The 22,547-nt window shown below is 39.9% G+C and overlaps 1 protein-coding gene across 10 annotated transcripts in view; it reads left to right on the plus strand.

The window, feature by feature from the left end:
• The window catches only part of LOC125762427 (phosphatidylinositol 3,4,5-trisphosphate 3-phosphatase and dual-specificity protein phosphatase PTEN-like), a 42,597-nt gene that overhangs the window by 12,342 nt on the left and 7,708 nt on the right, over positions 1–22,547 (plus strand). For 6 of the 10 annotated variants that reach the window (XM_049424498.1, XM_049424499.1, XM_049424503.1 and 3 more), the window contains 6 exons: positions 10,291–10,457; positions 15,205–15,349; positions 16,015–16,202; positions 16,268–16,508; positions 16,634–16,722; positions 16,808–20,850. In XM_049424498.1, coding sequence (XP_049280455.1) covers positions 10,291–10,457; positions 15,205–15,349; positions 16,015–16,202; positions 16,268–16,508; positions 16,634–16,722; positions 16,808–19,723 — 3,746 coding nt within the window. In that variant the 3' untranslated portion in view covers positions 19,724–20,850. Of the gene's footprint in view, positions 1–10,290; positions 10,458–15,204; positions 15,350–16,014; positions 16,203–16,267; positions 16,509–16,633; positions 16,723–16,807; positions 20,851–22,547 lie in introns of those variants that run through there. The other 4 variants (XM_049424505.1, XM_049424506.1, XM_049424507.1 and 1 more) reach the window with 1 other exon arrangement.

A 22,547-nucleotide genomic window follows, 5' to 3' on the forward strand; every position in this document is an offset into this window, starting at 1 on the left:
GTAAGTAAATTTATTTTAACCGCATACTTTACATGATCTTCAATCTGCACTTCAATGACCGTTGCATAAAAGTTCTTATTGGTCAAAAGCAGAATTAAATTAAATTGAAATATAGTAGAACGTCGATTATCCGGGGTGCTCGGGACCGGACTGATGCCGGTTAATCGATTTCCACGGATAATAGCCCCGTAAATATCATGGCCATTTAAATATCTAGATAAAGCGTATATAGTATCTATATGCTATACTACGATGGTCCTTCTAATGCTAAAAATGATTCTGATCAAATAACAATTAAATTTAGAACGTAAAATATTTAAAATTATTTTAAATATATCGTTTGGTGACGATTTTAATAATTTTAACCAACCTGTCATCAGAACGAATGTTCACCACGGTTGAACAGCTGTCAATTTTCGGCACACGGTTAATCCGCCCGCCGGTTAATTCGCCCCCGGATAATCGACGTTCTACTGTAATGAGTTTATTATTAATAGAACCTTATAAATGTCAATTCAACATAATTATGAGACCAGGAGCGTCAAAACGAACTTAAAAAGGTAGCTTAAAGTTTTGGAATAAGGTTTTAATTTTTTTTGCATATTAGGATTGACTTTTTTGCAAAATTACCACAAGAATCCACAAGAATTGCTTCATCGTTTAACCATCGAAGATCACGAAATGTTCTACCCCGTTGGGTAGTAAAAACGACTGAATCGTTTAACACAATTGTAAAACCATTTTGTTCCACACCCGGTCATTGATCTCAACGCGCCGCAACGCGGATGCTAAGGGGAGGTTGCATTTTTCCCAATGCAAAAAGCACCCACACGATCATGTTTTTTGCTTGTTTGATGATGTTGATGAGACGTCGTGCGTCCACCATTTCTCACCCCAAAGCGGTAAGTCGGGTGTGTGTAACTGTTTTGTGTGTTTTTTTTATCGCTTGACATACGATTTCAATTATGACAGTTGACAAATTGCACAGTAGCAGCAATATGCGCTCACGAGAGTAGAGACCGTGCCTTCCACAGGTGTGCGCGCGCGAGCCCTTCAAGAAGTGAAGCGAAATATAATCGAAACAAATGGCAACACACTATTTGTTCCCATGGAACATGCTCGTGCGGCCTTTTCGATCATAAATGACCTTCACGAAGTTTGTCACACACACACACTAAGTACGTGCGCGCGTCACAGGGTGCTTTGTGCTATTTTTAGTCGAGGTCATTGGGAGACGATGGCGATCGTAAGTTGACGCCATCCGTCGACTCGGGTCCAACAAGAAAGCGCGGATTGAAAAGATTTGGAACGATCTCGCATGGATCCAAGTATATTATACGAATCGAAAGAGCGCACATCCGGCCAAAGGGCTATGCGCAATACATTTATGATCGCGTAAAGTTTTTTCAGTGTATGAATGGTATAAGAATTTTCGAAGTTTTTTAATTGCTTGCAAACATAATGTAACCATCGTTTAACCGTTTCATTGTTTAATATCTTTGAGAGCTTACGGAACAATTTAAAATCGTTTAACTATTTATTATATGTTCTTGGATGTTACATGTTAATAGAATATGTAGGGCAAGTCAGCTACCATGCAAACATTCATTGACGTCTTATACGACTCTATACAATTGTGCTATTCGATTGTCTAGCTGGTCAGTCCGGTGGTGTATGTGATGAACCGCGCTGGTTCCGCACGACAGAACCAGGTATCAAATCCAATCCGGACCGTCCCCTCGTAGCAAGTACTGACTATTCGGCATGACCTTATAGGTCGTTAAGCCAAGAAGAGAGAGAGAGAGGGATAGTGTTGTACTCGGAATATATTATGTTTCTGGCATGGAAAAATAAAATCGCATCGACCTTTGTATATTCTGTCACCTTGGAATTACAGAGTTATATATCTTTTTTTAAACTATTGGGTGTACAACTTAATAACCGGAATTTGACGCTAGATGTCCGTAGTAACAAATATGGTGAAAGCTCGAACTTTATATATATGTCATTTTGAAGGTACATTTGACAGCTTATAAACAACATCTTACATTTCTGTTTCTATATTAAACTGTGAAAGAGAATTTTGAAATCGTAATAAGAGTGTTGAGATGAAAGTTAAAATCATGTTATGTTAGTCGATTTTTTGAAATAGCCTTTTATGAAAATGAAATGTTTTACAACCCCTTTGTAGCGATCCACACTGAAAATTCCAAATTTATTGCACCAAAAGCTATTATACACCGACACCCATGTCAAAATAGTTTGACACATTTTTATCATGGATTTTCTATATGTGGAAGTTTCTAAGTCGTAAAACACTATAAGAGCTTTAGGTTTCAGAAATAACTGGCAAACAAATTCAAATCAAAAAAACCGACAACTAGCGAAATTACAGCCCGAAAAATAAATTAATTGACAAGCCAAAACGCAAAATGGTCCATCGCTTTTGGAAATCCTTTCCATCGGAAATTTTATATAAAAATATAAATATACCTTCAAATGAAAACAAATTCAAATGCGATGTAAGAATTACTTTTTCTTTTTAAAAAAAGTCTTAGAAACCTTTTCCTTTCTAGTATATATTTACATTGATTGAAGCATTTTGAAGACCGAAAACCCTGCTATCTACTCAAATATCTACTTTTTTTTTTGTTCACTCTGTATATATTTTTTTAAATTTCATCAACTGTTTGTTAGTATAATTTGAGCTTAATATTTTCCACCTAATTTCAATACTTTTCTGTAAAAAGTATTGCTTGGTAAAACATAATCCTACCTTTGACCTTCTTTTCAATTGCTTGCACTGGTGTAGATAACCGCCGTTAACTGCACGATGACGCAATTTTATTTTTTTTAATCAAAGACGTATACAGGGTGTGCAGACGATAGCTTCTTCTTTCGGTTGTAAAAACCGAGTCATACACCTCAAATAACTTTCCGCCTGGTTCGGCTGCTGCTGTTGTTAAAATTCCCTCGTGGGTCAGGCTTTTGATAATCCGATCGGACCTGCACCCCGGACCTTTCCCTATCAAAGTTCTTGTCGCATCACTTGTATGTATGTTCACGTCGGAGAAGGCGGCAACATTGGCTTATCCTCCACCCGTGCCATATTATGGTGGACACGCGCGTGAGCCGTAGCATAACAGCAGCAACGGATGCAATATATGTTGGGTTTTTGGGGAAGAAGGAGGCTCGCGTGCCGCACAAGACACACACCACACACGCGCACACCCACTTGCTGATGACGGGGTGGTCGCCCCGAAGTTTGATGATGATTTGGTTGGACCCCCTATCCCCCCTTCCCATGCTTGTCAGGCCTTTTTGGGGCCGAGCAGGTGCCGGCGACACCAACCAGCGTTACTTGCAGCACGCGAAAATTAGCTTATCGCTGGGTAATGTTACACACGCGATAATGCTGATGCTAGCCACACACAATAAATGCTTTTAAACGCGTACACAGACACGCGCTATCAGCAAACTGGGATCGAGCCAAGTGTTGCTACTTCTTCGATTCTTAGTAAATCCCAGGCGCTTGCGTCATGAAGGGGAAGTATAAACAAAACAAAAAGATCCATAATAATTAGGTTAACATATATTAATAAACCCTTTCGGGATCAACCCCTAAGAACTGGAGCTTTCGATGATCGGTCGATTTGATTATCGGTTTTAATGTACTTATCTCTCAGAAGCTACTTTTAGGCGGTTGGATGTCACCGATGCGACGCAATCAAAAGAGGCAATTTGTTGATTATGAAGCTACGTAGATTATAATCCAACGTATCTGTTCAAACGTCTTACGTCTTGTTAAGATGCGTTTCGTTAAAATGTTAAGATGATATTATATCATCTATAAACGTAATAAATCTTAAATTTTTTAATGGCTAAGAGGGCCTCTTAAAGTTCTGTTAACTTTTTTCTTGTTAATCAATCAGAAAACATTGTACTGTTTAAGGTTAATTTTTAAGATTTTTTTTAATTCGTACATTATCTTTAGCTGAGTGTAATTTATAGCTGCAACAATTATGAAGTAGAGAGAGCGAGAAACTTTGCATTTGATTACGTTTGCAACAATGTTGCAGTTCAACCACAGTGTTGTACGTGCGTGTTGTCGCGTTCTTTGAATGCTTACGTTTAGCTTCTTCAATCACTTACCGGAACACCGGAAGTACGACTGTAAACTCCATCTGCCAACCCAGCAGCATTTGAAACAGAATCAAATTAATCACAGTTTCAACAGATTATGCTGTTTGTGCATTGTCAATGCATTAGGCGCTTATTGTGTTCGTTAATAGATCTTTTTTCTATAGATTTTGATCGATAAACATATTATTATATTGATGATAAGATTATTATTAGATTATAAGACAGATGAGATTCGATTCGATTCGATTCTAAACTTCAGTGTGAAGAGGTAAAATGAAAAAAGTGTAATTCGTTCTAGCAGATCGTAGATCTTATGACACTTAATTTCAATTTGGATAATAAACGAAAAAAATGCAAGGAAAGAAACTCAAAGAAAACAGTATACCCACTGCTGACGTCAATATACATTTTAAAATAATTTTAATGCAATGCAATCCAAAATTTATTTCTATTTACGAAAGATTATACAAAATATCTTTCTGTACAATCAGAATTCAAATAATCATAAATAAAATGGTAGTGTTCAATGGTAAAAATATACCCCTATGCCTTAAAAAGAGGATTAAAACTTAAATTCTAATACTTAAAACGATATGAAATATTTGCGTAAAATATATAGATGAAATGTTTTTTTTTAAATTGAGCTTTAAAAAATATTCAGTGATTTACAAAAATAAGTCCAGCCTTGGTTGATTGGCAAGTCCGTGGAAAATGGTTCAGCTTAAATAAACTTCACCACATGGGGGGGGGGCAGTCTGTGCGGTGCATTTAACTATGACTTTCAACCCCTTCGCCCTCGAATGCGAGCCATTTCCCAATGCCAAAGGAAGAATCGGTCATAGACCTGCCCCAGTGTTCGTTAGCGTCGCTGGGTTTGCCGTTTCACTCCGCGGCAGGAAAACTCGATCGTGTGCCGCGCGCGTTGCTTGATCGATCATTATAGTGCTCATAATGTTGTTGCTGCCCTTGAGGCGCAGAGTGTAAACATACACTAGCGTGTATGCGCGCGTGTGTGCACCAAACAGCGTCATGTTCTCAACGTGCTACTGAATGTCGGCCAAATTTCCCGCCTCTCCATCGTTAACCACAAATCACAAAGAGGAGAAGCGTTAAAAACCGTTGTAAACGATTACAGCAAAAAAAACTATTTTAGAGCTAGTCATTTATTTATTTTTTCTATTTAGTTTTGTTAGTAGCTCCATATTCATTAAAAATAGGATTTTTGTTTTTATTTGTAAGCATAGCGGCTATACATTCTCTATTTTTTGTTAAAGAAATTAAAGAAATGTGGGAAACTTTTTAAAAATAAGTTTAATTATTTGCAAATATAGGTAAATGGGCAAAAGCTTGTTCTCCTCCGGATGACGTTGTCTTTCTTACAATCACACTGCAAATCATCAATGTTGTGTTATATACAAGCTTTTTTATCTCACACCTGTACAAAATTACTGATATTAGCTACTCGTTCATCTTGTTGCCTCTCAGAAGACTGCGTTTGTTTGTGGCAGGTCGTGCCTTGCTTCCTATAAGATAGTGTCGTGTCTTGTTTCGCATCAATTTTAGACGAGACGACAAAATCATGTTTAGTGTTTAGATCTAAACCTAAAATGTGTGTTAAAGTCAAAGGGAAAAAACGATTTACTAAAGCGTTCCCGCCATCGTTGACTGCTGGTGGCTGCAACAAATCAAGTGCGTCTCAAATCAAACCAATGAACGTTAGTGTACGGGAAATACACGCGGTAGAGCGAGGAGATACCCGGGGTGAACCTGATCGTGTTTCGGTCAGGGACAATCTTGTGACCAGCTGAGAGAGAAAACCAGATCCTAAACTGAATTGGACCGCACGTATATGTGTTCTTCGTGATAGTGAGCCTGAATCTAAACCGGTTGAATGGTGAAGCTTGCGATCTACAGAAACATGGTTATGAATATCGGAGTTACGTACAGCAGCAACACAAGGCGGTAAGGTGATAGTAGGGGATGGGAAATGTCACACAACGATATGAGGCGCCTACTTCTAATTAGTATTAATTGAGCATGCTGTTTGGTAAGCTCAAACTACGTTGATAGATCATCAAGCATTGACCGCACATCAGATCCATAAACACACCCTTGTTATACGGTTTTTATGTACTGGTTGTTCTGCTGTTTCGCTTGTTAGGAGCGGGTCGCTGGTGGTTTAGTGGTAATGCAACCGATCTTCACACGGCAGGTTCCGGTACAAAAACCCCATTCGGATTCGTAATTCAGCTCTCTCTCTCTCTCTCTCTCTCTCTCTCTCTCTCTCTCTCTCTCTCTCTCTCTCTCTCTCTTCTTGGCTTTAATGACCTTACACAGGTCACGCCGGCCATTTCTGGCTTACTAGACTTATTTTACCACGTAACCGAATAGTCAGTCCTTGCTACGGGGGACGGTCCGGATGGGATTTGAACCCGGTCCTGCCGTGTGGACCGGCGCCGTTTATCACATGCACCACCTGGCCGCCCCAAATTGATTGATGATCAATCAGTACCCGCCCTGGTATTGATCCTCAATTCAAATTCTATCGGCATCGCGTTTCAGTCGGGTGTACACCTCGCACACCGCCGCAGATGTTCGTCCGATAATTTCGATGTCATCCGCGAAGCCGAGAAATAGGAGAGAACGGGTGAAAATCGTGCCACGGATGTCGAAGCCCGCGCTTGCATGATGCTGCTGCATGGTATTCCATAGCTCATTCCGATCAATGGTATCGTATGCCGCCTTAAATTCAATGAACAGGTGGGTGCGTAGGGATCCCGTGCTCTCGACAATTTCTGCAGGATCTGCCGTAGAGTAAAGATTTGGACAGTGGCGGATTTGCCTCCAACAAATCCAGCGTGGTAACTTCCGACGAAATCTTTGGCAAGTGGCGCAAGTCTGCAGAAGAGTATTCGAAACAGAATCTTGTAGGCAGCATTCAAGAGTAAGATGGCTCGGAAGTTAGCACAGTCTAATCCCTAAATCTTGCGAAGTTCTTACGATCAACCGATGCATAATGCAGGGTGGCCACTCAACCGGGAAATCGGAAAAACCGGGAATTAGGCGGGAATTTTTTTAAACCGGGAAAACACCGGGAATTTCTCCGGAAAACCGGGAAAATTTTCTTTCATGTAATACCGAATTAATCGTCAAATTGTACAATTTGAACAATTTTTTTTATTCAAACAAAACGGCCTGGCCGTCCATGTACTTACAGGTACATATTTTTTGTGGTGCTTCTATTTTTCTCTCTAATAAATTTGCAACAAATATGATTTTTGGCATTTTTGCGGTGATTTTCTAATGTTTCCAGTCCTAGTGCAAGTCAGTATCTTTATGTCAAACCTAGACATGTATTTTAAGATTTTTTCGATTCTTTTGATGCATAGTTCGGAACATTAGTCCCCTACAATAGATCCAAACTCAAGGAAAGGACGGACTAGACTAACAAACAGAGTTTTTATACAAACAGGATCATTGAATTCGTTAGTGATTTTAAGAACTAAATCAAAAGTCCTATCGGTCTTACTTATTATGTTTTCATAGTGATTTCGCTAGTCCATTTATGTTACATGAGTACTAATGCACATTTTGCGAAATATCTCGGTTCATTTAGCCCCATAGCTCTGTCCATTTAGCCCCACCTTGACAAATTAGCATCACGTGAAACATTTACTTTCATTTTCACATTTCTAGGATCCTAATGTTTTACCTATTGTGTTTAGTTTTGATTAAACTTCTTCAAATGCCCATAATTCCCAAATTACCATTTATTTTAAAATTATGTCAACTTTGAAATACCAAAACATGTAAACTGCTTATACTAACTTGAAACTAGAAGATTTTATTTAAATTTTATTAGATTAATGCTTCGAAATTGAATCACGTATGAACAAGTTACAGGCCTCTAAAGTTGCAGAGAAACCCGATTGTGGTTTACACACATGAACCTAATTTCTGGAGCCCTAAGGAGAAATGAACAATCGAAATCGGTTTGTCTACCCAAGCAGCCATTTGCATGGAATTGGGTTAAATGTTATATGATAAAGAACTTCGGCATTAAACTACCGCGTAATGTTTATTTACAACCGAGAAACTAAGTGTAGCAAACCGCCAAAAACCAGGAAAAACTTGGAAAGAACCGGGAGAAAACCGGGAAAAACCGGGAATCTAAATTTCTGATCACTTAAAATCTTTCGTGAATTTTTGAAGTTTTAATTTCTGAAGAAATAAGATATACGGCCTGGCCGTCCCTATGCTAATAAATAAATAATAATTTCTGAAGAAATCTTCAACCATCATAGCTCCGTGGCTTATAACCTGCCGAGATTTCCAAAGTGACATATTAAAGAGTCCAAGTGTATGTGAATTCCCTACTGTATGTAGAATTTTATTAGATTGTTGCTGTTAATTCAACTAAAAACAAGGCAAAAAATACATCACTATTGAGCAAAACAGTTGATAATATTGTAGTAGATAGTTGTAATGAATCTTAAATTTTATTCCTTTGTAAAATTCCTTTGTACAGAGTTTTCACCAACCATTTAACTCGTGGATTAAACTGCATGAAGTGAATTTATCGGTCAACAAAAACCATTTGCTTTTGTGGAAGAAATCTGCTTTGCTAAGCCGCCTTTAGATATGACTCCGAAACACTTTATAGTTTTGAGTATTAATCCCCCTGCGAAGTGTTTGTATCACCCACCAAATGGGTGATGTGGCAGTCAACGTGTTAAAGTAAAACCAGAGTACGCATTAAGTGTTCCTAATGTTAGTTTTTCCCAATGTAATTGTCACTATTGTGTGATTTTTTTTTTTCAATTTCCGCAGTGTAAGCACATACAAGTGTTTCTGTGTGTTTTCCTTTCCAAGCTGCATTTGTGTGTTTGAGGGGGTAAAGGCAAAACACTAATATATTTCCAAAAAAAAGGTTTTATTAACTATGTATCTTTGTGTTAATTTATTCGTGTACAAGATACGTTGGTGGATAAGCGATTGCAAATGAGAATCAAAAGGAAAGTCAACACACACGCGGTCCGTAGTGGTGCAGGGAACATTCAGCCGTCAAGTGCATCATGATCGTAAATCAAGTGGCACTCACACAATTGCGCACCTACGTCGTGTTTTTTTTTGTAACACGGTTGCGTTCTATTCGAACATTAGCGAACAAAGGTGGCATGAGCCATCCCCCGGTGTGGAGTGAACATGATGATGAGACACACCCGTTCACCAGGTTAACCAGCTGTGCTGTGGATGATTCAGGAGTGCAACCATCGCCGTTTCTCGTAACACTTTCCGCTGCTGGTGTTTATTCATTTCCCAGCTTTCAAAATTCAAACCTGAATACTGCACTCCATAATTCACCTCACCTTTCGCGTGTGCCTATGTGTGTGTGTGTGTGTTGATGTATTTATGTGCTAATCAGTGGCAATTAGGTATGCAAATTATATCTTCACCGTTTGTTGCTACCTGTATTATGCATTTCTGCATGGGAGGAATAAAGAATGGATAAAAATAAAACTGTACCAAAGGTAAAAGTCAACCGCAAGCAAAATTCTTGGTCCATCGAAGCGGGTTGGATGTGGCTAAGCCCGGAATACAATTAAAATGTAGTGCATCTACGTGCAGCTGGATGTGCTGTTCTTCTTTTCCTGTTACACACTGCAGTTTTCAATGGCCAAAGCCGGAAAAGAAGCAAAGTGCTCGATGGTATGTGATTATTGTTTCATTATCATACATGCTCGAGCGCATGGGTGGTCTCTGTGATCTGGGCTGTCTGCTGTTTTTCCCTACCATCAAGAATAGTATCACCAGGTATAAGGGGCTACAACATTGGTCTGCGTGTGCAGAATGCAAGGATAGAACAGATTTGTTGATTGCTGCACATTGCCACAATGTTACTGTGCCAGAATGTGAAATCTGTAGGGCGTAAAACAGCATACGCATGATGCTACCTGTTCGCTACTCAATTAGTATACAAATTAAATACGAACAACGTGTTACACTCTGTGTGTATGTCGGATTTGAAAGAGGCGTTTAAATTTCTACATGTGTTTTCGTTTCTTGCAGCTATGATCATTGAAGAGTATTTTTGCTTTCGTCGTTAAAAATTTCAATTTAACCATTGGGTTTTCATTTTCTTTTCAGACATTAAGCCGAATATCATCGCCATGGGCTACCCGGCAGAAAACATGGAGGCCATCTACCGCAATAATCGTGAGGACGTGCTCAAGTTCCTCACGGAGAAGCACGAGAACAAGTACAAGGTGTACAACCTTTGCTCCGAGCGTACGTACGACCCGAAACTGTTTCCGGTAAGCATTTGTTATTGTTTTGTTTGATTTCTTCCTGAAATCAGTTATATCAATTATAACTATATCTGGTGATACATTATTCTTTGTATTGTCATATTGATTGGCTATAGATAAGTTCCTGTCCTTTTAATAGTAGATGTCGTAATTAGTACATATTGTAGCACTTCTGCGTGTTATCACTAGTTTTTTTTACCTCGATCAGTTATTTCGTTAACTTGTCTCTGAACTTTAAAAATAGTTCTGTTTCATCATTTGATTGTTCAATTTTGTTTTGGAAGACATAGAACATTACAACTGCCCAAGATGCAAAAAGGAAACAATGTTCGTTCTATGTTGACTTATGATCCTTTGGGGCAATTCTTCGAACGCGAGAACTTGTAGCACATGGTCTTCGGATGAATTTTAAAGTGACGACTTAATCAGAGTTCAGAATGTAAGAGAGCGTTGTATTCCTCATGTTGGTTCGAGGTGCATTAGGACGAATTCCTTATGTGCTTGGTTTACGCCCGCCTGTCAGGGGATTATAACTCGTGCTGTTGTCGAGCAGTTTTCTACTTTCTGCTATCGAGCAGATTACTTATTACTGCTGTCAAGCAGTTCGTCAAAATCCAATACTGAAAAATACTGGAATGGGAAATCCAAAAAGAAAAAAAAAAGTTGTCTTCTCGCTCAGTTGCCTCCATGTTGCAAAAGTAAAAGCATACATTGAGGTTTAAATTTTAATATTTCATCCCTTTTTTTGAAATCATCCTGATGTTTTGACAGTGAATATCACTAGGTTATTCGAATATCTAGATCCATTTTATTGTAGTTTTCTTCTTCTTGGCACAACTAACATTTGTTGAAGTGTGAAAGAAGGCATGCACAAATTTCTGACGTTGATAGACTTATCCTGCACTAGAAAAGCTAGATAGTTTGTGGTACGTAACGGATCGGGGTCTCTAAGAATTTTTTTTACCGGTACATTCTTGTAAAAAGCAATATCGCTGCCAATAACCCTGCCGGCTTACTTTCCGTCCAAAATAGACGAGTTTTTTTTAACAACTCTTGAATAAGTAAAGATCGTTGCATGCAACGACACGTTTTGATCGTTTTAATATCAGTTAAAGAGCAGTACATTCTGATACGTTACATGTATAATTAAACGATCGGCCCCACTCTCAGGTCTCGCGGCAGGTCGAAAACCTCCCACGGTCGCAACGAATGATGGACACCTTGAGGGCAAACTCGGAAATGACGGTATAATAAAAACGGAGACCGTATGTCAAAGAATAGCAACAACAAAAATGATAAAAGCGAATAATTCTCCCCTCTGATGGTTCACCCTTCAACGGACGAGCTCTGTAGAGCTTGATAGAGCTGTAAATGTGTGAAATGTTGCCAGATGCAATTTAGCTATTGCAACTGCATTTTGCTCACCTGCCTCCTTTAGCCCCCTTCCGAGTAAAAACATCAACCACAGCAGGAGGCTACCTATAGGTTTCAATCAATTATCGCGATAACGATGATTTAACAATCAAATAATTTGCACATTTCTATGCGAAGAGAAGCAGACGTTTGTGAAAGGCATACATCATCCATTCTATTACCGTCCCCCTTTTCCAATACCTTACCCCTTTTCGCGTTCCCTTCGATAACGATCGCTTCATCGTTGCACATTATTCGCTCGGGTCGTCGCCGCCACCCACTGTCTGGGAGAGCAGCTGGGTAGGTGATGCTTATGATGATGGTCTGATGATGGCGATCTTTGCTCCTCGCGATCGTTGTCAGTGATTGGAGGGGGATGTGCAGCAACCGGTTGCAAGGGCATTGTTCCCTTCTGCGGGTTGAAGTGAAGTGGCCGAGTGTGCACAGTACACATCGTGATTGTGTCTGGGGATCGTTTCGCTGCTCGTTTCGCTGTGATGATTGTTCGCTAAACGTAGCGCTAATCGATGGAAATCGTCGCGCACACCAGTGTCTCAACGACGCCGGTCGTCATTTTCGTTTATCATAGCTGTTGCCAAGGCACAGCGGCGGGTGAAAATTGTCGTGATTCTGCGAATGTGCTCACCATCCAGTTTTAATTGAAGGATTGAATAGGTTTTCCTTATCACACTTCCCGGAATGTCTCTCACGGCAGTATGAGACACCGTATTGAGGGAACAGGTCGTGCGCGGTCCTTGTATGCACTGTTGCTAGGCCCTTAGCATCAAAGTGCCGCCAGTTTTCCCTGACACTCCTGTGTGCTTGTGTCTGATGGCTGATTTTTTTTTCGAGTTCCAACACATCTCATCAATAATGGCGCATAAATGGAGCTTAGGACACGAGACAGACTGTCCCCTTAGCGACGCGTAGGTTGTTGGAAATCGAAAGATGTGTATCAGTCCATATACCACATCTCCCCGTCAGGATGGTTGGATGGGTGCGAAAAATATTCGAACCTTTCACCTCTGGCACCTGAGAAATTTTCCAGACAGTTATCGAACGGCAAACAATTAATATTTTATTTTAGAATATCGATCGGAGGAACGATGTGACGGTGACTTGAACATTGCTAACTTGTTGGCTATTTTGAGAGGAAAAAAAACGAATAAATAAAATGAATTTTTTTTCAGTAGATATTGTTTGTTATATTTCTTTTGCTTGTTTTGAATATATTGTATTGTTTATATGTTTGTTTGTGTGTGTTTTTTTTTAATATAATTGCATTTGCAACGAACGAAGTACTTGTAACCTCTAAAAAGGCATATTTGTCTTATGATTGTTGCAAATGATAAGCTTGTTTTGCGAACTCAGCTTCATCCAACGGTGTGTTACTTTCTTTAACATAATATTATTGTAACGCACACTGTATTCTTTAGCCAATCATCCGAAGTGTGTTCGTGCAGCGGAATGAGGCAATCCTCAATCAATCTAGTTTCCTGGAATAACAGCAGACAAAACACTGATGTCATTATGTGCTTCCTGTTATAAGTTGTATATTGATAGTAACCTTTTTCGTTTAATGTCGTGAAAATATTATAATTACTAAACGGATAGTATAAATTTTGAAAAACTCAAAAATAGATTCACTGTCTGTCTGGGACGGAACAGCAGCTGCCTAACGCATATTTCAATTGTGTGCAACTGATGTAAGGATAGCTAAAATATTAAATTAAGAATTGAATAATACAGTGCGTAACATAATAATATTATACGTAAATTATTTAATATTTAGGAAATTTAAAAAAAGTCGAATCGATGGATAAAAATGATACACGAAGCAATATGCGTTTTCATTACAGTGTTTCATTTTTTCGTCAGATCACACTTTTTAATTTTGCCGTCAGATCGTGACATTGATACTGTTATTTATTGTAAATATTGTTTAAATAATAATAGAACATTAGTCTCTTCAAAAAGATGTAAATCGTTTACATATTCATAATGATCAACGTTAAACAATTTGCTACCCCAAAAAAGGAAACACGCGCACTAATCAAATCATTCCTTCTCAAGCTCATTCTTCACCACCGCATTCAACATGTCAACTTCCCATACACAAAGGCGCGCGCCTCGGTACTTCCCTGAGTTAAAATGCAGTGTTTGACGCGATTATGCAAGCGACCACAATGTGCTTAAACATGCAAATTTGCACGATCTCTTTTGCAGCGTGATTGCAGGTGGAGCTGGGAGAGAGAAAAAAAAAACGTAGCAGAAAGTAATACTGCAACCGTGAACGAACAGCGTCAGGCAGTTTATCTTTCGCACTGTGTAGCGCGCGCCATCTTCTGACATTGTCGAATTGTTCGTTTTACTACACCAGTTCCTTCTTTCTATTCCCGCTCTAAGCACTTAAAATGATCAGTTAGCGAGGATGCCTATTCGAAGCATGTGTGCACTGGGTTGGATTGATGCAATAAAGCAAGATGCACATACATCCTCGAGTCTTTCCTGTACGCAACCCTCTGCGTTTGATATCTCGCAAGCGTAAGCGACTGGGGGTACAGTTGATTGCTCCCTTGCTGCTGCCGTCGCCTTTGCGCTGATGTGATTATAACATGATGTTCTTCCAATCTGCCACAGTCGTCCGGTCGTTCTCCGTCATCCATGCGCTTAATATAAATGTGCGGGGGTGTGGTAATATTGCAACTCCTCGGGACTCACAGCTGATTGTCAGGCCCTTCAGGGGTGTGTTTGGTTGGTTGAAGGTTAAACTGCCTTGCCTAGAACCTCTCTAGGGCCACGACTATTAGGCAAATGCAATGCATAGCAAAAGATTGTGTTTAGACATCATTGCTACGATATTTTACAGTGTCCGGCAAAAGAATACGCCCAACCGTCAACAAAAGCAATGTTTTAAGCTTGTTTATTCATCCTTACTCAAAAAACAGCCGAAAACGCTGCAACATAAATGATTCTAACAATATTATGCAGACATTTTAACAGCTTGAAAATTAAAATGAGAATTGATCCTATTGTGTTGTCCGACACTGTATATGAAAAAATAAAAAAATATAATATTCATAAAATATTCCATTCCATTATTTGATCTTCGTATGATTGATCGCTGTCATTAATAGCGTTAAAACGATCAACTCGTCGGTGTAATATAATTTACAGATAAACGATTTATTAGTTGTCATTATCAACCCAGATGTTGTAACTCATATTTTCATCGTTTAGTGCTTTTTTGATTTCTTTTCTTATAAATAATAAATGTCCGTATTACCATTTGTACAGAAAATAATATTTAATAAAAACATGGATTTGTTTGATATTACAGTACCACGCCGAATATCCATTCAAAGATCACAACCCACCAGACATCGAGCTTATCGACAAGTTCTGCAAAGATGTGTACACTTTCCTGAATGCTGATAGATCTCACGTCGTGGCAATCCATTGCAAGGCTGGCAAAGGTCGTACGGGTAAGATTTCCATGATGTTATAATCATTAAACAGCGATAACTTTTTTTTTTCTCACTACTCCTCAAAATTTTACTACAGTTACTAAATTAAGTACTAAATATATAAAAGTTCTACAGACACTTGTCTGTATGCTGATTTTTTTTCTTTTCGATTATAATGTCGTGTCTGTTCCCATTTATCGATCTTGTGTGGATAAAATATACTTCATGATAGGCAAACATATGTTGAAGTTCCCAGCGCAGGGTATGAAATCGATAAGATGCCCATGTGAATGAATTGGATTTATTCCCTTGCCATGGCAGATCATGATCATGATGTGTCAGTGTCACGTTTGAACCGCACCTTCACAGTAGGGCAACCAATGTTGGATGGTCACCGATTGTTTTAATTCTATATCGATGTTTGCATTACGGCTTTAAACACGCGCCAGCTTAGGATGTTTTGTACCTAGAATGAAAATGTTGTGTTCAAATTCCCAATACCTCGTCGTAGTCAACTATACAATTGAGTTCACCGATGAGCTGAGGAAATAATATCATCATCATTCGATAAAAATGGTTCATATTAATGGTACAATTACTTTAAAATTAATTGGGGAGTTGCTAATCTTATTTCTAATGTTAAGAACAAATGTTAAACTGAAATATTCTCATTTCGCGCACAGGAACGATGATCTGCTGCTACATGCTTTACAACAATGCTTTCCAGACAGCCAACGAGGCACTGACGTACTACGCAGAGAAACGCACAAAGGACAAAAAAGGAGTAACCATTCCTTCGCAACGCCGATACGTGGAGTATTACGAACATTTGTTGCGCAACAATCTAACCTATCGGAAAGTTTCACTATATGTAAGTGAAGAATCAACACGTGATTTTCGTGTCGGTACAAAATTTTACTTTTGAATTTCTTACAGATTCTCGAACTGCGCATCTTTCCCGCTGACTTACCACTGAAAGTTGGATCCATTCAGCAGAAGGATATGAAGGAACCACTTCCGCTGGTGAAGTTCCATCGCATGGATGAGTACATATCGGTGGAGCTTGATTGCTGTATGCCACTAGCCGGTGATGTGAAGATTGAGTTCCGTGGCAACAAACTCGACAAAGGATGGCACTTTTGGTTCAATACATTTTTCGTTGAGCTCGCTGGTATATGTGAGTATAAGTAGCTTTTGACACGAAGTAATTGAAAATAGTGAAAGATGTACATTGGGATTGTAAAGCTGCAAGCGGTATTTGTTATAAAGGCTTTTGTTATTTAACCATTTACTATTTACTAGATGATTCGCAGGGTCGGTTAGTTCTGACTCTGGATAAAAAAGAGATTGATGATGCGCATAAAGGAAACGCCAAAAAGTGCCCGGAACAGGTACGTAATGATGCATTTGAATAAATGAAAACGATTGACAAAGGCACATCAACTTATCGCGTCTCGCACGATTTTTTCGCTTCAGGTGCAAGTTTTTCTGAATCCACGTGGGAAGAGTTCCGATAACTTAGACGCTAGGCCGCCAACGCAACCCATAGTCGATAGTAATCAAAAGAACGCTGCACAAAACAACCATCACTTGCTACATTACCAACAACAAACGGTATCGCAAGACCAGCAACAGCTGCAACAAAGGCATTATATTGCCTTGAGAGATCCGCCACATCGCAGTCAATCGATGATTCCTAGTTCCAACTACAACGATTCCCAGTTGCATCATCGATCCGTCAACAACAATCGCGCTTCACTTGGCAACAACCAGCAGAATAGCGGCATTTATTGCAACATTGGGATTAATATTCCAGATGTCGATAGGCAAACACAACAGCAACAGCTTCAGCAGCAGCAGCAACTGCTCCAACAACAGCAGCAACTGCTTCAGCAACAGCAGCAACAGCAGCAACAGCAGCGTCAGCTGAACCATTCCGGAGGCTCTTCAGAGGGTACCGATGAAGATTGGGAATCCGGTGAGTGTCAAACAGTAGTATCGGAAACCATGCGCAAATCAAGAACAACAGCTACTACATCAGCAACAACCGCGAATACAACAACAGCTACGATTACCTCGATCAATACAGCTACAACAATCCCCAGTAAAACAACACCCATTACCAAATCCAACCAAACCAGTAGTAGTAGCCCCGTTGTTCAATCTCCACCAATACCACCCGCGCGACCAACAGCAACGATGGTAGCAATGGCAGCAACAGACGTAATGGTAGCCAGCAGCAAAACCTGTATTTCCCTTCCCTCCTCTTCCGTTCGTCGTTGCATAAGCGACAACGAAAACTACCTCCTCACACGTAGTAGTTGTGGCCTCATCAGTAAAAGTAGCAAAAGTAGTTATGATCGGCTCGCCGAGCACGAGCCCTGTAGTAGCGATAATACCATTACCATCACCAACCAAACTCTTAACCAAATTAGCAGGATCCATCCGATCCCAAACGAACAGCGTCTGCATTCTGCAACCAACGATAATGCGCCATTCCGCTCTGGTTCGGCTTCCGATTCATCGTCGTTAGCAGTAATGTTGTACGAAGCTAGTGCGCTACAGTTCGGATACGCCAGTGTTGGAAACGACGCTGATCGTTTAGTACGAGAATCTCGTACATTGCTGCCCGGTGCAACCCGACAGATGGAAACGCACGGACCGAGATCGGGTATGTCAGGTTATGTTAATATTGGTTCGGTCGATCGTTCCGCCTCCATGGGTGACCGTAGTGAAGTGTTTAACGTTTCATCGATAGAGGATCTCACGGACAAGGGCAACAGTGGAGGTGGTAGCGGCAAAAGCAAACTTTCGTCTTCATCTCCGTTCCGAAGATTTGGTATAGCAATGAGACGCAGGAAGAAACGGTCGTTGAAACTGAAACATGCCACCGGTAGCAATAGCGGTATCGGTGGGAACACACTGTACGGGTCCTGTGCCAGCAATCTATCGGGTATTTCGGTGGGTAACGGTTCGGCAAAGGGTATGGGATTAGGTTCGACCACCGGTAATGATGGCAGTGGAGGTGGCAGCAAAAGAACGAAGCTAAAATTTCGTTGGCTACGGAATATGCGTAGCGATCCTAACCTAAAAGAGACACTAGCGAAGAGTGTTCAACTTCGTACAACCACCATCGGAGCGGGGACTGGTTGCATTCTTGAAATAACAAAAGATACCACGAGCACCTCCAACGTCACTATCCCAAAAAGCTCACCGACAACTTTAAAGATGCCAATTCCGGACATTGCGAGCAGCGGCGGTGCTAAACTACCAAGTGATATTGCTGTAGACATGAAAGAGATCGCTTGTTGTAATCTTCCCACCGACTATTACTCATTTCTCTGTGATAATCAGTTGAGCTATGAATCGCCCGGAAAAAGTCCGGGTCATATGATGCGTTTGGAGTTGGCACTCGCTCGTCGCCCGTCCACCATCGAAGAAGTTCTACAGCAACCGGGTCCACCGACGCCTCCACCGCTTCCTCCATCACCGGCATCGCCATCTCCAGCAGCGATTACCGTGTCCGACACGGACTGCAGCGTAGTGAAACCGAGAGCATCAAACGTCAAGATTGGTTTTAACATCAGTCCGGCACCGGCATCTCCTGTCGATACTGTGCACGGTTCAATCGAGAGCTCATTCGAGATCATTGAGAAATGTGACGCGCTGATAGAACCGTCGGAGAATCTATCGACTGCAGAACGTGATAGTGGTGGTACTGCCGGTGGGGCGCTGCTTTCAGGTGGCGGAGGACATAGTTTTTGCAACAAATTATTACAACACATTGTTACCTCGGTTAGCGGTGGGCGTAAGGGAGGCGATCCAACGGTTTCAAATGAATGCAAAAAACAGGACGGTGAAGGTTCCTTTGAATGTTCTACTGCTGCCGCAACCATTGCCACGAACACCATTCGTCGTTCTTCGTCCTCTTGCTCTGCCCTGACAGCGGTACAAAGTTTGTCTTATCCAATACTTGAAGCGGGTGGAAGTCCGGTCCTGTCACGCAGTAACCGTTGCGCTCCATTCTCATTTCGCGAGCTAAGGTCAGAGCTACGTGCCGCCATGAAGATACCGATACCAAAACATCGAACCCAGCCGGCATCGTCTTCTTCGTCCTCGTCATCAAACATCGCTGGCGTTACCAGCAGTACCACTTCTGCTGTTCGATCGATCGAACGAACCTTGAGCGCTCCTGTGGCAGTACAAACACTCGAATCGGGCATCGGAAATAATCAGGACGCTAGTTTCACGTCTTTCGCTGCCAGTACCACCTCCACTAGCGCCAATGTGTCCTCCGCTAATGGATCGTTACCAACACTCAATCGATCGCAGTCCGATCGCCAACTTGGTGATGATCATCGGTCTGGTCATCGGTCGGGCTTGGGGCACTGATGTATGTTGTCGATCCCTTCCCCTTTGTTTTCCCATTAGATTTTCCCGTTTAGCACACCCTTTACCATATTTACTTCAAACATACACTAACACACACGTACACATGCACACAACATAACATACATACATGAAAGCGACAAAACAAACATACGAAAGTCAGACATTTAATCGTTGGTATCCAATTTGGAATAAATAACCATCGGACGATACTTTCATTATAGAAGCAAATCTTTTAATTTCTTATCAAAGTTTGATAAAGCTAACCTGTTAACTATCTACCGGTTGACGATCAACTTTGTCACGTGTCGATAAGATAAACAATTTATTATGTGGTTAGGGAGGCGTAATCGAAACATCTAGCATAAAATCAATACATTTCAATTGGCAAGCATTGCTGTGATTTAAAGATTGCTGGATGGGGGAACTAGCAAAAGAAGATCATAGATAAAACATAGTTAAAAAATAGAAACAGATAGAACGAGTCGATAGTATTTCTCATTTCAAGTAGCGATGTAAAGCGATTACTTAAGAGAAGGAAAGCTAGAAAGCATGTTAATGTTGTATGTGTTACGATTTGTTTCTTAATTTTAGATATGGTCAGTGTATAGATGTCATAGATTTACTGATTTAGTATGAAACATTGTTTTTTTAAAGTTAGATTGTTGAAATGAATCAATACCGATATAGCTCTAAAACATCTGACGAAGCGAAAATGATAGCCAGATCACATAGATTACGTAGGTGTTAGATAGTGTCGTGAATAATAAATGGTAGTTGGATATTTTTTAAACATCGCGAGTGGTACAATGACGACCAGATATGCAACGTAACTGTTGTAAGCAAATATAGTTATATCGTGAGAATATACATGTCGGTAGCAACGGTTCCCTTCTGCGTTTAACACGATTATAAAAGGATCTATTTTGTTGATACTATCGTGCTATCGTCCAATCACTATGAACTGGACTTCCAGTTCTGTTTTGTTTAGCTGTCATGTTTAGGTTAATATATTTTCTGTTATCTTTTAGTCTACCGTGAATCTTTAGAACGTTTATGCTCCCCTCAATTGATTCTACAAATATTACGATCGATGGATTAAAGAGAAACAATCCTTCAAACGTTACAAATATTGCCCGGTGTTAATTTACTTTGTAGCACTGTACATTCCAAGAATATGAGAAGAAATCGGAAAGGCAGACGTGTTCTTGCAGTTTCGTTGTTGTTTAAATGGCAAAGAACGCGCTCCCACAAATATGTTCGTTAACTTTTAAATTTAACCAACCTTGAATAGCAACATGCATTTGCCTTTACGTTTTCGTTCTCAACATTTTTCATTAAATAATTGTGAAAAGATTTGAGAAATTTACCAATGCTCATAAATTTGGTGTACATTGCACCTACTACAAATTGCCTTTATTAAAATGTATAAATCACTGCGGCTAAACCATCCAGGGTACATCAAACCATTGAAATCCATTGGCATATGGCTTGTAGAAACACAGGGGCTAAGGATATATTTCATGTATAGTACAACCTCATACACTTCTTTTTACTGCTCACGTGCATGATGCAGACAGCTAACAACCTTATCACGACTTCACGCATAGTTTATGTATTGTCAGGTCGGTTAGGAACACGGTTTTTGTGTCTATTTGTATATTCTCACGAATGCGCCCAATTCTTAAAACTAAACTATTATTGTAACATTTAACTATGACGAGCTAGGTGTTAATGCTGCTTACATATTTAGTGTTTCACTTGTGCACCATGTAACGATATTATTATAAATGTATCTCAAGTTTTCGGAATAGTGCAAAGCACATTAACTAACAGCTAATATCAGACACAACAAAAAACACCACACACACACACATACACATGTACTGACGTGACGTACCTCGACTTATTTAGCATAATATCATCAAACATCCCTTCCAAAACACAAACATCACTAATCATTAAACATCATCGGTTTAATTTTATCATCAAGCACTACATGGCTCCTACTAAAGATTGCCCGGCACATGAATTGCACAAATATATGTAAAGAGGAAAATTGGGAACTAGGACCATTAGAAATATCCTACATAAATATGAAGCATTAGACACATTTATTTTATTTACTATTTGCACGCTTGATGTGGCACGAAGTGTTGTTACTACACCACATTGGATAACACTCCATATTGTGTCCGCAGTCTTTTCTAAAGAACGTGTGAATGTTTGTCTGAATATTGGTTTTTGTGATAAAAAGTAAATGTTTGGTGGATGGAAATGTTTGGTGGAAGAAATTAGAGGAAAAAAATTGATGTAATATCCAGCATGATTGATTTTAATTTATTTGGCGACTATATATCTATGATTGTACAAATACTGTTACTGTTAGTCTAAACTAAAACATATTCCCTAACACTGCAAAAATTGAGCAATGGAAGTTCTCTTGCTAAGCTTCGCCTATAGATTCTCAAAATTTGCAATGTATCATTATTATGCCTTGGACATTTGGTAACATACACAAACTACGAAAATCGAACGGTCAATAACCAATAATCAAGAAATCTGATTGAGGTGTAGGTCGTAACGAACGCTTCCCATTGCTATTTGGTTAAGAAAGAGAATTTGCATCGTGAGCGGTGCAGTCCTAGTACATCCCCCCCCCTAATGTCCTGTCAAATATTCCAATTACCCTTCTACATATTTCTGAAAATGTAAAAGACCTTTCCAGCAGAACAGGATCAAGCAAAGGAACAAAAAGGAAACGATCCAAAGCAATCGGCGTTTAATGGTAGCGACAGCTGTTTGTGATCCGTATCAGTATAAACTT

Source organism: Anopheles funestus, chromosome 2RL (assembly GCF_943734845.2).
Source record: "Anopheles funestus chromosome 2RL, idAnoFuneDA-416_04, whole genome shotgun sequence".
NCBI lineage: Eukaryota > Metazoa > Arthropoda > Insecta > Diptera > Culicidae > Anopheles > Anopheles funestus.